This window comes from Euphorbia lathyris, chromosome 1 (genome assembly GCF_963576675.1).
Source record: "Euphorbia lathyris chromosome 1, ddEupLath1.1, whole genome shotgun sequence".
NCBI lineage: Eukaryota > Viridiplantae > Streptophyta > Magnoliopsida > Malpighiales > Euphorbiaceae > Euphorbia > Euphorbia lathyris.
Genome location: NC_088910.1, coordinates 24550925 through 24568395, shown reverse-complemented (window position 1 = coordinate 24568395; position 17471 = coordinate 24550925). Strand labels below are relative to the sequence as shown.

Below are 17471 nucleotides of genomic sequence, written 5' to 3'. Positions count from 1 at the left end.
CCTAGGTTGAATTATACTATTCCTGGCTAAGTTATCTAATTCTAACTAAGTTATTCTACGCCTAATTAAGTTACTCTACCCCTAATTAAGTTAAACTACTCCTAGGTGATCTTTTACCAATGCAATTATCCGAAGGAACATAAAGGGATACGATGATAATGAAAATAGATTGTTTAAGCTATTGAATTAAAACCTAATCTAAGTCACTTGTGTCCGAGGCGATTAACCCTACCTATCCTCCTGAGGTCCCTAGTTCGTGATTCCCTTGTAAGGCCGAAACTAGCTCTAAGGCTCATCAATTTGGGCTTAATCTTCTATAGGGTCGTCAATCCTATAGGCACTGACTAGGTCAGATTCAGCTCGCAATATGTGCCAACTTAATTTTGGGATTATCGAATGAGTTAAACCAATCAGACAAAGCGTAAGACAAAGATTAAAGTAATAAAACAATTGAATAAACAAAACTATAATATATATCAAAGATGAAAGTATTGTCACGAAGATACAATGAGCCTAGGATTCATAACATGGATCAGAGGCTAGACAGAATATAAAAGAAGAAAAATCCCTTTCAGGGAACCTGTCTACCAATGCAGGCATCTTCCTAGGACTTAAGGATGGAGCTTGAGCAATCCTCGGTGAGCGGAGCTTCGAAGGTGTCTTCAATGGAGGTTTGAAGGATATGGAGGAGGTGGAGAGGATTTCTCCAGGTGAAAAGCTAAGAAAATTACAAAGATAAAAGATAGACCATAATTCCTAACAAATGGAACTATTTATAATGAAAAACTAAAACATATTCCTAATGGAAAACTAATTAATAAAACCTATTCCTAATAAAAAGCTAATTAATAAAAAGCTTTCCTAATGAAAGACTAATTAATAAAAAGCTTTCCTAACGAAAGACTAAGGGTGTTGTTAAACCCAGCCCCACTTCCCACCCCTAGCCCCGTGAAAGGACAAAAATGCCCTTTCATGGGTTTTGGAAGGGGAATTGCTATTTTTTTTGCCAATCCGACACGCGGGCTTATGGCCATCATGCCTCACCTCGCGGTCGGACGTGATAGCCGCACGCCTCACCGTGTGGTAGGACGTGATAGCCTCACGCCTGACCGCAAGGTCGGGCATGTGGCTGTCACGTCCGACCACGCGGTGAGGCGTGACGCTATCACGTCCGACCGCGAGGTGAAGCGTGATGGACGCACGCCCGCGTATCGGATTGGCAAAAAAAATAGCTTTTTTATCCCGTAAATAGGCCGTTAAACCCGTAAATAGTCCGTTAAACCCGTAACTACAGAATTGTACTTAAAACCAAAAAATAATATAAGTTAATTAATAAATATTATTAATAACAACATATAAAACTAATATAATCTAGTCCAAGCCTCTCTCCTTTCAGCGTATAGATTCTCCAAGTGACGAACACTGTGATGACAAAATAATCGCCATTGGGTGGCAATGGGAGGCACTGGAAGCGCAGGATGTAAATAAAGACGTATGTAGTGACGATAACTCCCTAAATGACAAATCACAATCTCTCGCTCTGGTGGTCTTCCATCGTCCGAACGCATCGGCAGTATAGTGCAACATCCTAATTGTTCTGTAGTAAAGAGGAAAATTACTGCGTTCAATACAGATGCAGCAGCAAATAAGTCATCCGAACTCACCATCCAGTGGGACTCACCACAACCCGCTCCTGCCCATTTAATACGTGTGAGGGCAGCATCAAATCCGTTCCCGTACACTGGCGCATACAGATCACGGTTTGCCCGCATCTCATTCTCTATGAGCACTCTCATCAGCTTCCACTCCTCTTGGTTATAAATGATGACATCAGCTAAAACACGAAATCCACAGTTACCATCTACTACAACATTATGGAATCCAGTAATAAATGGTACGATGAGACGTTGAACCCGATGTAAATGGTGGTAACTGGCGATATCCGCATCAAATCCGACTGAAAATATTAATATATGAAATTTATCAATAAAAATATATTTACTTTAACTTCAACATATATATAAATGAAATAAAATATACCCGGCATCTGGCTGTTATGCACAGATGAGGATGAAGAACGGCCTCGACTACGACTACTCCTCGAACCTGAGGACCGTGCTCGACCTCGTGGTGACTGACTGTACTCCCATGCACTCGGATTTCGTTTTGTTGATGAATTTCCCTTTGGTCTACCCCTAACAGTGTCTTTGACCTTAGGTTCTTTAAAGCCACTTTGTTCCGGGTTTATCTGATCATGAATCATCATCGATATGCTACGCACCATTGAAGGATCTAATTTTTCAACCTTTTCCACAAGAGATTGAAAAAATCGGTGATCCCCAGACCCGTCAGCATATACTGGAGCAGTAACTGGTATGTCACTCAACCCTTCAAACGCAAGAGATCTCCAAAAAGGATGGATGCGGTCAACACGGACCGATTCATTTATGTCAATATATGTTTTAAGCTCACATGCACACGGAATGCCATGAGTCATGGGCAACACGCATCCGCATTCACTTACAACATCCATACTCAATCCGTGCATACGCTTGAGCTCATCATTTAGTACAGCCAAGCAGTAATGTGAAATGTGTAAGTCGAGATACGTGAAAGGTTCTCCACATTGATTCACCGCAGATCTTCTTCTCAAGTCCTCGAGTGAGTATCTGATTATATACAATGAAGGATTACAAAACTAATGTATTAAATTTTAAAAGATTAAAGCAAATAACAGAATAAATGTCTTACTTGATCGCCTCGATCTGAGCCTCAATGTCCCTGTGCACCTTCGCCCACACTGTATCAAGTGCACCAGTAGATGAATTCAACCACAGTTTCAACTGTGCATGTGAACTCTCCACTCGACAGGTTGTGGTGTTTCCTAAGTGCAACACCTTGTTCGTCCATGCTCGACAAAACTTCTCTTTATGCACTAGCCACGTGGTCTCCACGTACTGAATCACACCAGGCCAGTTGCCAGTAGTATTCTTCATGGCTACCACTGCCGCCTCATATTCAGCTTCTGTCGGGGCTTCAATTATACGTTTCCATTTGGAATTCTTAAAAATTTCACCAAACTTCTTCATTCCACTCAACTTGCCAACTCTATCCTCCACATCTTTATTAATATGCCATGTGCACAATAAATGATGAGAATGAGGAAATACCTCACGAACCGGACGCATCAGTCCTAACTCCCGGTTTGTAGCAATGGCTGTCGGATGCACATCAGGTTGGAGCAAAAGCTTCAATTTTTGTAACACCCACATGTAACTACCCTCGGTTTCATCCTTCATGATTGCATATGCGATCAAGAAGTTTTTGTTTGAAGGCGTCATTCCAATGATTTCAAAGAATGGCATCTTATACTTGTTTGTTTTATATGTTGAATCCATACCAACAAACAAGTAATAAGATCAGAACAGTGTGATCGATGTTGGATGTGCCATAAATAAGTGAGTCACGATATTGCTGCCCGGCACCGCTTGCGTCCAATGTATATAGTCCTTATCTATAGCAAGCCGATAAAACTGACCGATTACATCCCGACCCTCAAAGCTCTCAGTCCTGATTTTCTCCCTGTAGTTATAGATATGTCTTTGTGTCGGGCAATCCTCCAGATGTTTTTCTTTGATTGCAGCAAAAATAGCACAAGGCTTAGCTTGAGCTGAACTCATTTCACGAACAAGTTTTTTAGAAGTCGGGCTTAGTCCGCTCATCTGTCTGTAGCCCTGACGATATACAGCCAACTGATGACAGTGCTGTCCTCTATCTCCAGGAATCCCATTCACCACCCAACCGCCCAATTCGCCGATTTCCATAACCTTTATCTGGAATTTGCAACCACAGTACTTTGTTTTTGTATTCTTCCGTAGTATAACATCCATATCCACATCCTTTTTCCTTTTATAATTCTTAACACCACGAGCACATTTAACCAATATCCACTTTGACTTGCGCCCCGTCTTGTGCGACGCTGTGGTTAACTCAAACCCGATCCCAATTGCCGTCTGTTTTGCCCAGTTAATAGCTTCATGATATGTTTGAAATGTTTGTTTGGGAAAAAACTGCGAGCTGTAATCTATGCCGTTTCCGTCAAATTCTTCCCACGAAACCTCCTGTAAATGATTAAAAACGAACATTACATTCCAAAATGTGACATTTCTACAGCGTTTCGGTGTCTAAACCCGAAAAACAGCCACAAATATGCTCGGGCGTGTGAGCATCACGCCCCACCACATGATGGGGCGTATGAGTATCACGCCCCACCTCATGGTGGGACGTATGAGTATCGCGTCCCACCTCACGGTGAGGCGTGTGGCTATCACGCCCCACCACATGGTGGGACGTGATACTCATACGCCCCACCATGAGGTGGGGCGTGATGCTCACACGCCCGATTGCCGAACCAGATTTTTTTTCCAATTCAAATTACAGAAATGCAAGGAAGTTAAATCAGAAAAATACCTCGAATTCGGACGTAGCATCACTCCCGTCTACTCTCGGTGATAACGGATTGTCTTCCATCAAACGTGTTGTCTTTGATTCGGATGAAAATGACTTTGAGAGAGTTTGGGAGGGATTCAAATTTTCAGTTTTTGTTCAAAGGGCGGTTAGGTCTTTTTTCGGGGCTGGAAGTGTGAATATGGGGCTGGATTTAGTAACCCACAAGACTAATTAACAAAAAGCTATTCTAATGGAAAAATAACTCTCCAATTATTATATAATAAAAACTAATTTATCTTTGGGGATAGAATATAATTATTTAAATACAAAAAGCCCAAAGATAATCCCTAAAAATCTGTCAAAATATTCTGCATGACTTTTATTTGATTTTGATGCGCCGAGTGGGTCTCTGATTCTGATCCTTAAAAATCTCCACATTTATCTCTAAAAATCTGCACATAATCTCATAAAATATTATTTAGATAATTCACCCAAAATTAATTAATTATCCTACCAAAAATCCTTTTTAATTACCAAGTCAAATTTGATTTATTTTTGGTAGGTTAATTTCTTAATTTTGGGTACAGATAAAGCTCAAAATAACAAATAGAGATTAATTTATTAAAAGTGACAAAATATTTGATAAAAGTTAGGAATATTTAATAAAAAGCTAGAAAGTAATTTAAAAACCTAAAATTGACAAAACAATAATAAATTGCTATTAAAGTAAATAAAAAGGAAATAAAAGATACAAAATAGTCCCTAAAACTGTACTAAAAGATAGGGGTTTTTGACCCCTATCAAACCTCCTCACACTTTAAAGTTTTACTTGTCCCCAAGCTAGAAAACCTCCTGGTTTTACTAGGTGACTGACACAATTTCGAGCATCTGTAATTACATGCATTCGGAAGTACAAAATAGAGACACGATATCCAAAAGCCGCATTTCAATTATCACAGGTCATATTTTTAAGAAAAAGAATACATGTTTAATTAAACAAGCTTAAGGGGATAGCTAAGTAAAACACCTCACCATAGGTAGTTCACTCGATTCACACAATTTTGGTGGCCAAAGTGTTTACTCTCGGCTTATGTTCTTGCTTAGGATTACGTTGACTTTGCACGTTCATCCGAGTTCCTCTACTATGCTACATGACTCTGATGATATCAAAAACAGCCTCGAATTGGGGTTGTAATGTGGTTAGAGGGTTAAAGGTACAACAAGGGTTAATAGTTATAGCGCTAAAAAAAACAAAGTTAAAATGGCTTTAGCAAATATGAAGTGATTGAGCTTTTTATTCATTATTTTTTTCTTGAGACGTTTTGATTTTAAGAACTGGGGAATGAAGTTCTCCCCTTTTTGTTCGTCTCTTTTCTTTTCTTTTTCTGTTTTTCTTTTTCTGTTTTTTTTTCTTTTTCGATAGTAATGTTCATTCACTTCTTAGCCTTTTGGCTTGCTACTATGATGCCATAAACAAAGATAAAGCGCTAGAAGAAAACAAAGGCTCAATGTGAGCTTTGCAAAAATTTGGGTTAGGTAACAAACCAAGTGATGGTTTGCAAAAAAATGAGTTAGAGCGAAAGAAAAATCTACAAACTACAAAAATACAGGCTCAAAGGGGCTTCCTAGAGTAGATGAAAAAGATAAAATAAGGTAAAGAAAAAGGTTAATTCTAATGAGGCTGATTCATCGTTTAACATCTCAAATCATCGCATGTAGGTTCAACTCAGTATTAGGTTCAAAATCTGTAATCTTTCCACAAGTCAAGACATTCACACAAAAATGTCAAGAAAAAATGTTCGCTCTTAGGCTCAAATTCAACTCACAATTCTTTGGGTTTCAATTTTGTGCTTACTAGTTCTCCCCAAACTCAAGTTTAATATCACATGCCTTCAATTCTTAAGTTATCTACCTAAGTAATGATTTTAGCATTTCTTCAAAAGTAGGGTCTAAATGCAAACTTTAGCTCATACTTTTACAGATACAAGGATTGTGTCCTACACCTAAACTAGTTGTTATGCAATCTTAGATTCGGTTTTCAGCCCTCAAAAACAAATAACGAAACTTTAACTTCGGATAGAGTGTACAATTCTTGGGATTATAACGTACTAAAACAAATTAAAATAAAACAACGCGACGCGAAATTTATTTATTTATTTATTTATTTATTTATTATTATTATTATTTTTCAACTCCGTTCGGGATTTAAAAATCCCGAACAGTTTGCTTATCGCGGCAGAGCTGCGCGGCAGTGCCCAGCGAGCTGGGCAGCAGTGCCCAACGGGCTGCTGGGCGGCAGTGCCCAGCGGGCTGCTGGGTGGCAGTGCCCAGCGGGCTGGACAGCAGTGCCCAGCGGGCTGGACAGCAGTGCCCAGCGGGCTGCTGGGCGGCAGTGCCCAGCTCGGCGAGCTGGGCCTCCCGGGGCGATTTTTTTTCCCAGCTCGTCGCGAGCTGGCAGGCAGAAGGTCCGAATATATATATATATATATATTTTTTTTATAAACTCGAACACTTAAAAAAACCGTAAAAGAAAACTAAAAACTAAACTAAAAGATCAATGTATAATCTAAATAAAATAAACCTGAAAAGTTTTATTAAAACTTGGATTGCCTCCCAAGAAGCGATACGTTATAGTCGGTGAGCTCGACATAGAATTCCCGCCTAGGTGTATGCTGACATTCGCGTTAGGAATTCAAACTCCTGAATAAATAATCCGTACCTGCAAAACGGATTATCAGTTTCAAAGAATTTTAATGAAAACAAAGGATCAAATTTAAATAAATTATGAAAAAGTTTAGTTTGCTCCCTTTTTGATTCTCTAGGTAGATCAAAGAGAATGAAAATTTCTGGACATGGAGCAAATCCGAACTCTTATATTTTTGGATTCTTCTCTAGAGGCTCAATTTCAACTGATTCTTCAATTAATATTGAAACTTTTGGTTTCTCATAATTAGGGATCAGTTCTTCATTGTTAATGGGAAAAGATATTACCTGATCAACCTGACCTACCAAATTGGGTTCTTTAATTGATTCGTCCGCGGTTGAATCAACTAGGATCCCTTTTTGTATGCATAAATTTTTAATTGAGGCATACAAATCGTCAGTTTAATCTTCGTGAGTAGATAGGAAGTTTAGCAAATGCGTAACAGACTCCTTATTTCCATTGTTTCTAGCCATTTTCTCAAAAAAGAAGAATCGGTAGGAATAACAATAAAAATTAAAAACAAATATTCACAAAAAGAAAAGTATAAAGGATTATATATAAACAAGTATAAACGATTATAAACAAGTATAGATGATATTCACAAAGATATTCACAAAGGAATGCCTAAACTAACAAATCGACCTTTGGTTCGATATTGCAGAAGATATAAATCCCCGGCAACGGCGCCAAAAACTTGATGCGCCTCCCGTAAAGGAGACTCACTAAGGGATAAGTGTACCCCGTCGTTATCAAGTAATAAAATTCTGGAAAAGTCCAGGTATCGTCCACAGGATTTATTTCTGCAAGTATCGAATTACTTGGTCTCAGGTGTTATCTAGGCTTTCGGGGTTTTGAGTTTTGTTTTGCTTAAGTTAATCTACTCCTAGGTTGAATTATACTATTCCTGGCTAAGTTATCTAATTATAACTAAGTTATTCTACGCCTAATTAAGTTACTCTACCCCTAATTAAGTTAAACTACTCCTAGGTGATCTTTTACCAATGCAATTATCCGAAGGAACATGAAGGGATACGATGATAATGAAAATAGATTGTTTAAGCTATTGAATTAAAACCTAATCTAAGTCACTTGTGTCCGAGGCGATTAACCCTACCTATCCTCTTGAGGTCGCTAGTTCGTGATTCCCTTGTAAGGTCAGATTCAGCTCGCAATATGTGCCAACTTAATTTTGGGATTATCGAATGAGTTAAACCAACCAGACAAAGCTTAAGACAAAGATTAAAGTAATAAAACAATTGAATAAACAAAACTATAATATATATCAAAGATGAAAGTATTGTCACGAAGATACAATGAGCCTAGGATTCATAACATGGATCAGAGGCTAGACAGAATATAAAAGAAGAAAAATCCCTTTCAGGGAACCTGTCTACCAATGCAGGCGTCTTCCTAGGACTTAAGGATGGAGCTTGAGCAATCCTCGGTGAGCGGAGCTTCGGAGGTGTCTTCAATGGAGGTTTGAAGGATATGGAGGAGGTGGAGAGGATTTCTCCAGGTGAAAAGCTAAGAAACTTACAAAGATAAAAGATGACCATCATTCCTAACAAATGGAACTATTTATAATGAAAAACTAAAACCTATTCCTAATGGAAAACTAATTAATAAAACCTATTTCTAATAAAATGCTAATTAATAAAAAGCTTTCCTAATGAAAGACTAATTAATAAAAAGCTTTCCTAACGAAAGACTAATTAACAAAGAGCTATTCTAATGGAAAAATAACTCTCCAATTATTATCTAATAAAAACTAATTTATCTTTGGGGATAAAATATAATTATTTAAATACAAAAAGCCCAAAAATAATCCATAAAAATCTGCCAAAATATTCTGCATGACTTTTATTTGATTTTGATGTGCCAAGTGGGTCTTTGATTCTCATCCTTAAAAATCTCCACATTTATCTCTAAAAATCTGCACATAATCTTATAAAATATTATTTAGATAATTCACCCAAAATTAATTAATTATCCTACCAAAAATCCTTTTTAATTACCAAGTCAAATTTGATTTATTTTTGGTAGGTTAATTTCTTAATTTTGGGTACAGATAAAGCTCAAAATAACAAATAGAGATTAATTTATTAAAAGTGACAAAATATTTGACAAAAGTTATGAATATTTAATAAAAAGCTAAAAAGTAATTTAAAAACCTAAAATTGACAAAACAATAATAAATTGCTATTAAAGTAAATAAAAAGGAAATAAAAGATACAAAATAGTCCTTAAAACCGTACTAAAAGATAGGGGTTTTTGACCCCTATCATCCACCCTATTCGATTGTCCTGATTTTGACCATTCCACCCTATGGTTTTGCCAATAGCGTATGTAAGTACGGTCATGGGCCTCTGGAGTACTTGACCAAGCTTCTCCTCACTGTCATTAGAAAGACAACTATCATATATGTACATGTGCATATTCGTTGTATTTAGCACTCCTAATATCCAGTGGTTTCCTTTGATGTTGAATGGCATGAATATTCGCTTCAAACCCTTCCATGGTCTCATAAACATGTCATCTCTACCATTGATCGTGTTACACACGTGGCCCATATCCATATTATATGACAACTGTATATATCCGGTGAATTGGCTATCACATGTAGTCCAGTCCGCATCTAAACCATTCTCGAACGACTGGCGCCGCAATAGATACAGGAATGCATCGATGTGCTAATTAAAAAAGAAATATAGACATAAGTCAAACACATGCTTCACAAACATATGCATCACAAACAAACAAACCATAATATTTATAAGCAATACCTCCCCGTCCCAATATTTTCCCGGTGTCTCAGCTTGTATTTATAAGCAATACCTCCCCTTTAACGGGCCTTGACGTCTTTTTACTGCAAAAATTCCTCCATACCTCATAAGTAGACATATCGTCCTTATCAATCCGGACTGACCATGACATAGGTACAGGAGGTGCTCTAGGAATGGTGGGACTATGTGATACGACAAGATCCATGCACTGATCTACCTTCTTAGTTCCCTTCTTGGCTACCTGCTTAGTTACCTTCATAGCCACCTTCTTACACCTTTTTCCTTTCTTTTCCTCGGTGAACGGTATTGTCACATGATGTGATCGCTTCCTTTGTCGCACCGCCCTTAACGGCTGAGTCTTATGCACATCATCTATCATGGCTTGTGTGTTCTCGCTTAAAGTGATAATTGCTTCCTGTCAAAACATAACGACCGAACACACTGTAAGGAACATATTTAAAAGTAAATATAAAACTACATATATATAAACTATCGTATACCTCCCCACACTGCTCCTCCTTTTCAGAGAGCATCTCTTGTGATTCCGTGTCATCGCCGATTTCAATCACCTCCCCACACTGCTCCTCCTTCCTCTCACCCTCTTCTTTCTTATCCTCTCCATAATGCTCTTCCTTCCTCTCACCATCTTCTTTCTTATCCTCTCCACCATGCTGTTCTACAACATTCGCCTCCCCTACATCCCCACCTATTTCCCCCCATAAAGTCGAAATTCGTATACATATCACATCTAAGACGCTCTCCCATCCGATCTGCCTTACTCACATCCCTTAGCTCCGCCATCAAATCCTCCTTCAACTCCACCCTCAACTCATCCTTCAAATCTGCCCTCAAATCTGCCCTCAACTCCTCATTCAACTCCACCTTCAACTCTGCCCTCAACTTCTCCTTCAACTCCACCCTCTCCTGCCTATTAGACTCACTGAACTCCGATCTCATCTTCCGCACCAATTCATCTGCTAATGAATCTTTAAGTTCCACCTTCAACATTTCAAATCTCTCCCGCATCCTTGCCTTCCTTTCTTCTTCCTCATTTGCATGTACATTCACTTCATTCTTCTTCTTACACCTCTTCTCGTTTCTAATTCTGTCCTCCTCATCTATATAAACATACTCTTCCTCCTCATTTTCCACATCCTCTTCGCCCTGATTACCTACAACATTCTCTTCCTCACTTTCTACCTCATGCTCTTCCTCATTATGTACCTCATTCTCTTCCTCATTGTTCTCCTCTTCTTCACTTAGCTCAGACCCCTTATAAGGTTCGAATAACACATCAAGGTCAAGGTCTACGGATTTCCCATCTAAATAATCCTTCATTGGCGCATGCCAATCGCACTTTGCCTCGTCTTCCTCAATAACAAGTTCAGATGCTTGCACATCAGCTGACTGAACACATGAACAATCAAACCCAACTCCATAAGCACATGTTACTTACATCCAAAGCACACATTAATTCTGTACACAAGACATATGTACTTACCTTAAATATTTCTTCAGCTTCTGCGAAAGTTATATTCTTTGCACTTATCCACCGACATATACGAGGGTAAACGGTCTTTGGTCTCCTCAAATAGTATTTAGGGGGTGCACGCAATATCTACAGTATCCAAGCCTACAAAGTATTAAATAAAAATCATTACAGTTGAAATCTATGAAGTAAATCACATGAATATAGGAAACATACATGGAATGCTTGTGCTAATCCATGAAGCTGATATGGGACGGTCTTCTTCTTTCCTTCTTCCTCGTTGTACGTGTCAAATGCCTTCTTCCTTCCTGGGATTGCACGTTCCATCGTCTTGTACAGCTCATCCCAAGTAGGCACACCCCATGGAAACAAGTTAAATACAGTGGGGAAATCAGTTAGGTTGATGATATTGTCATCACCCTTTTTCAATGGATCAGTTGTGAGTAGGAACCTATGTATAACGAACAACATAGCCATTGCCACCGCATCATCGTTATTTTTTTTCGCCCAATTAGTCTCTAAGAAGGTATCAAATATATTTTTGTGATTTATGATCTCTCTACCTCCGAAGTAGAGATTCTTCAATCTGTTTTCCCTTTTATAATTGCTCATCCGTTTAAAAATTGGTAACGGATCACCTAGTCTCAATCCGGTTATGAGTGCGAATTCACGCTGACCGAATTTCACTTCAACACCATTGATGTTGAACCACATTTCTCCGGATTTACCCTCTTTCGGATTGATCTCCATTGTAAGAACCCCATGGCATAGAGGAGAGGACAACGAATACACTTCGAAGTCCACCAAATGCCCGAAACATGTTTTCCTGAACATGGCCAACTGCACTGTGGATAATCTTTCTTTCACTTTCTTCATCACCTCAGCATTAGAACGAACTGTGATAGTAGCTCTCGTATCATAGGCGTAGGGGTACCTAAAGGTATCTTTGATACTCAGTGTCTTTGATGTCCTCTTCCTCTTTTTGGAATTAGACTTAGAATGATCACCCTTTCAAATCATAAAGTAGATCAAATTAGTCAATTAAATACTATCTTTGCGAATATGAAATTCGTGAACTGAGAAGAATATTCGCGAATTCGCAATTGCGGAACAATAGCATATGCCTCGACTGCTTCGTGGATATGAGTTTACTTCGCATATTGCGATGTTCGCGAAGTAAACTCATATTCGCGAATTGGTCGATTCTGTAAAATTTGGTCGCCACAACTGATTTTAACTATTTCTAAGTATCATTCTAACAAAACGAAGCTATGAACCAACGAAAAAACACAATAAATTTGCAAACCCTACTTTTAAATCGCAAAATAACATATCTTCTTGTCGGTTCTTGCCATTGGAATCGGTTGGAAGTCGCTGGAAGAAGAAATGTAAAGATTGGTGGTGTTGAAGATGTTGGCCGTTTCGAATTTTTGGTGTTTGTCGTTCGAGTTTTCGCGAATGTTAGGGGGTGAAATGCATAAGTTCTTATATATATATAAAGGGCATTTCGGGAAAGTATTCAGGGCATAGTCTATATATGTAAATTGGTTGATAATGAGTCTGAAAATATAAATGGACCTCCCATTTGACCTAGTTTTATAATTCTCTTTTTTTAAGCAACTTTTGTTACCCTCCTATAATGCCAAAAATATTTCAACCTTTTTATGCTTTTGTAAGTTAATATTTTGGCCATTTTTTTGTTTTGATAGTTTCTAGGCATAACATCCATTTGGGTCCCTAAACTATGGCTTCAAAGTCAATTAGGACCATAAACTATCAAAATCATCAATCAGGTACCTGAACTAGCTAAAAATCATCAATTGAGTCCCAATTCTAAACAAAAATCTTCAATTGATGCCTCATCGAAAATCATTCGGTTGAACAATTTCATACATTCTTTGTCAAACTCATTTTGAATCAACACAGATTTTATTACAGTCTATATCAAATAGTCACAGTTTCCGATTTTAGGAAATAATAGGGACTCAATTGATGATTTTTGCTTAGTTCAAGGACCTAATTGATGATTTTGATAGTTTAGGGTCTTAATTGACTTTGAAGCTATAGTTTAGAGACCCAAATGGATATAATCCTAGTTTCTATTATACAATTTTAATTTGACAAATTATATTCAGTTTTATCCAATTAGTTACTACATATTCATGATAGCATCACCAGCTAGGCCGAGCGATGCAAAATGAATGATACATTAAATTTAATTTTATCCAATTATGTAATGACCACAGTGTTAAGGGTTAAGGTGCAAAAATACCCTAACATTTTGGGTTAGGAGCAATTTTACCTCTAACGTTTAAAATGGTGCAATTTTACCCCTAACGTTGGAAGCCATGAGCAATTTTATCCCCTAACGTTGATAAATTGGTTCAATTTGAGAAATAATTCATCAAACTATCTTCTCGGTAATGAATTTTGTTATTTACACTTCACATGTGAGTCATTTTTATCAGTAACAAGTCACAAGTATATGTTGGGATGTGAAAAAAATAAAAAAATAAAAAAATATACTGTCTTTTTGTACGAATTAGACAAAAATATTCAAAAAATTCACCGAATTTATAAATATTAATCTCCAATTCTATTATTAAATTATAAAAAATATGATTTTTTTTTTTAAAACGAATTGTTATACAATTGGTGCATAATAAAAAACAAAAATATCTGTGTTTTATAATAGTGTCTGAAATAGACCTAATTTCTCAACGTTAGGGGTAAAATTGCTCTTGGCTTCCAACGTTAGGGATAAAATTGCACCATTTTAGACGTTAGGGGTAAAATTGCTCCTGATAAAAAAACGTTAGGGGTATTTTTGCACCTTAACCCCAGTATTAACAAGGGTATAGTCAATGGCCACATGTGATTTACTCATTATTTTAATAAAAAGGTAATATTTTTAGATTTTTCTAAATAAACGGGGAAATCTAAGCATAGAAAAGAAGCTAAACATCTGAACTAGGTTGATACAAAAACATATCACAACGGAAAAGGTTCATACAACAACATATTACAATGGAGAAAGGTTCATACAATGGAAAGAAAAAACAGAAACAACAAAATGAAATTTCTCAATAAAACAAAGATGATCATAGATAAAAGAGTTGTGTAGATAAAGAGCAGAGTTCCACCAATGCAATTTCAGAGCAGCTCAGAAAACGATGGGTTGATTAAGTAAGGTAAAGATGGGCTGGCAAACGAGGAGTTCCTGATACAACCAAAGGCTTAGCAAGAGCCAAACTCTCAAAAGACTCAGTTAGATCAATTGAAGTCTGATCAGAAGGTATGTTCCAAGTAAATCCTTGAAGAAGCCTTGCAAACAACATCAAAGTGATCGAAGATCCCATTACCGCGCCAGGACATCCTCTTTTTCCTGTACTAAATGAGATAAATCTCAAATTGGACTCAGTTAATGTAAGGTGATCACATTCCTCCAAATGCCTCTCAGGTTTAAACTTTTCAGGCTCATCCCAAACATTAGGGTTTCGTCCCAAACCCACACGGCTCAGCAAGATATGGCTACCTTTGGGGATGAAGTAGTTTCCAACAGTTGTATCAGCCATGGAAACATGAGGTAGATTGAATGGAACTATTGGGTGGAGCCGAAACCCTTCTCTTGCACATGCCTTTATGTAATTTAACTGTGAAAAATCTGATTCTTGAACAAGTCTTTCTTTTCCGACTACTCTATCTAATTCTTCTACAGCTTTTGACATGATTTCTGGTTGGTTTAGCATCTCTGCCAGTGCCCATTCCACAACATTTGAAGGATTGCCTACTATTGCAACCATTATTTCCTGCAAATTAAACATCAGTTTTTCTGTTAATTCTACATGGAGTAATAATCTTTGCATACATATAATATTAAAATTATAATAGATTTAATAAAAGACATCTTCATTTTAATGTAAACAAAATGAATAACAATATGCGGAGCTAAAAGGGGCACCAGGTGCTCTAGTACCCTCTTAATTGGTTCAGTGCGCACTTCTCAAATAGAAGTAAGCATCTTTAACCATTTCATTTACCTTTAAACATTGAAATAATACTATATAGAGTCAATATAATTCTCTCCAAAATATTACCAGACACCATTAATAAGAAAAAAAAAATTCTCAATTTTCCGGGGCCTGCCGGGGCTCGAGCCCACCCCAACCCCCCTGGTTCCCCTATCCAGAGGTTTATAATTCACTCATATAATATACTTATCGTTATTTATGAGTGCTAAATTGATATATTTTTGAGTGTTTTTATACATAAAAAAAAATTAAGGAGCGCACATTTCATTCCTAGGTAAAAAACGGTATCCTTTTAGTTTGCATAAAGCTAAAAAACTGTAAAAGTAGTTTGAATGATGAGATTCAGTTATATATTTTTCTTGCCCTAGCCCATGCCAAAACTATTGTTTTGGCGTGTGAAGGGGCAAACAAATATTTAAGTAGTTTAGCCTCTAAGAATAGGCTCCGACACGGGATAGCTCTGATACTATGTAAACAAAGGTCTAACTCACTCTAAAAGATACCTCAAAGAGTGAGGATTGCCTCACATATTTAAAAAACCATATAGCTTCTTCATCTAGCAGTGTGAGATGTCTAACAGATAGAAAAGTTCTAATGTAGATCAGGATCAGTAGTGGTTCTTCCACTCAGATGATGTCACAAGCGGAGTGATCATTACTGATTTCGATCTACAATACAATTTTTTTTAATGAATATAACATAACTAATAGTGGATGAGGAAAGAAAGAGAGACATTACAATTATTTGAGCTTGAATTTCTTGTTTGGAAAGCATAGGGTTTCCATTAGCATCTTTTAATGTAATAAACATGTCGAGTACATCCTCAGCTTCCTGGCCATTGTCAACACTCCACTTTTGAAACCTTTCTTCAATTATAGGATCTTGATACTTGTTCATAATCATGTTAGCTTCCCTGACAAGTTTGTCATGGTTGCCAAAATCAAATCCCACCAAGCATGGAAAATAATCTGAAACACAAAATGAATATGTATTAGCAAGGATAGTAAAAATTGCACCAACATGCTTCTCATCCTCAAAACTAGGTCCTCCATCATCAACATTATTCTTTCCATCCCCAAAAGACCTTTTGCTCAACACTATATTCCTAGTCAGATTTCCAGCATAATGTTGTGAAACATATCTGATGTTTACTAAGCCACCCCCTCCGGGTTTTGTACATAAGTTGTACACATATCGAACAAGGTGATTGCCTTCTTCGAGTCTTTTCGCGTAGAAAAACTTATGTTTCGCCGGACTAAGCATTTGAGATACAACAATTCTCTTCATTTTTAACCATTGCTCCCCATATGGAACAAGTACCGTTGTCAAGTACCCGTTGCTAGTAATCTGTGAGGCCATGCTTATCGGTCTGCTTGCGAAATTAGAATCTTGAGCTTTTAAGAATTCGCAGCTAAGTTTAGGACATGTTACGGCTATCGTATGAACATTTCCTAGACGGATACAAATAATTTCGGTGTTTAGTTCTTTCATAAGATTGTGAATCCATCGAAAGACAGCAGGCTTGCTTTTAAGCATTGCCGGTATGCAGCCAATGATAGGCCATGGTTTTGGACCTGGAGGTAATGGAAGTTGAGTTGATTTTTTGTCTCCTAGGTTGAGGAATTTAAGAAAAGTAAGAAAAAGCAATGACATGAAAATGAAGGCTGATGAGAAGAGAAATGGTGTAGGATTTGAAGTAACATGGGATAAAGGAAGGAAATTTGTAATAGAGATTAATATTGAGGTTATGTTCTCCATTGATACAATATTTAAGATGCTAAAACTCATACTTTTATTTACAGATGCTTACAACCATCTCTTATATATATATATATATATATATATATATATATATTGGCTGAACAAAGAAGGTTGAAAGCTCAGAGCAGAAACATATTTGTTGGTATTTAAATTAATATATAATTTTATTCAATTTTTTTCAATACAAGAGGCCACAGATGTTAGTATTTAAATTAATATATAATTTTATTTAATTTTTTCCAATACAAGAGGCT

The 17471-nt window shown here is 37.2% G+C and overlaps 1 protein-coding gene across 1 annotated transcript; it reads right to left on the bottom strand.

Annotated features, from left to right (window-relative positions):
• Positions 1–14607: 14607 nt before the first annotated feature.
• On the bottom strand, positions 14608–17214 carry LOC136217347 (tryptophan N-monooxygenase 1-like). Its single transcript, XM_066003953.1, has 2 exons — positions 16195–17214; positions 14608–15234 (listed from the first exon to the last, which is right to left on the bottom strand). The coding sequence occupies exons 1-2, from the start codon at positions 17212–17214 to the stop codon at positions 14608–14610; spliced, it is 1647 nt and encodes a 548-aa protein (XP_065860025.1).
• Positions 17215–17471: the final 257 nt, after the last annotated feature.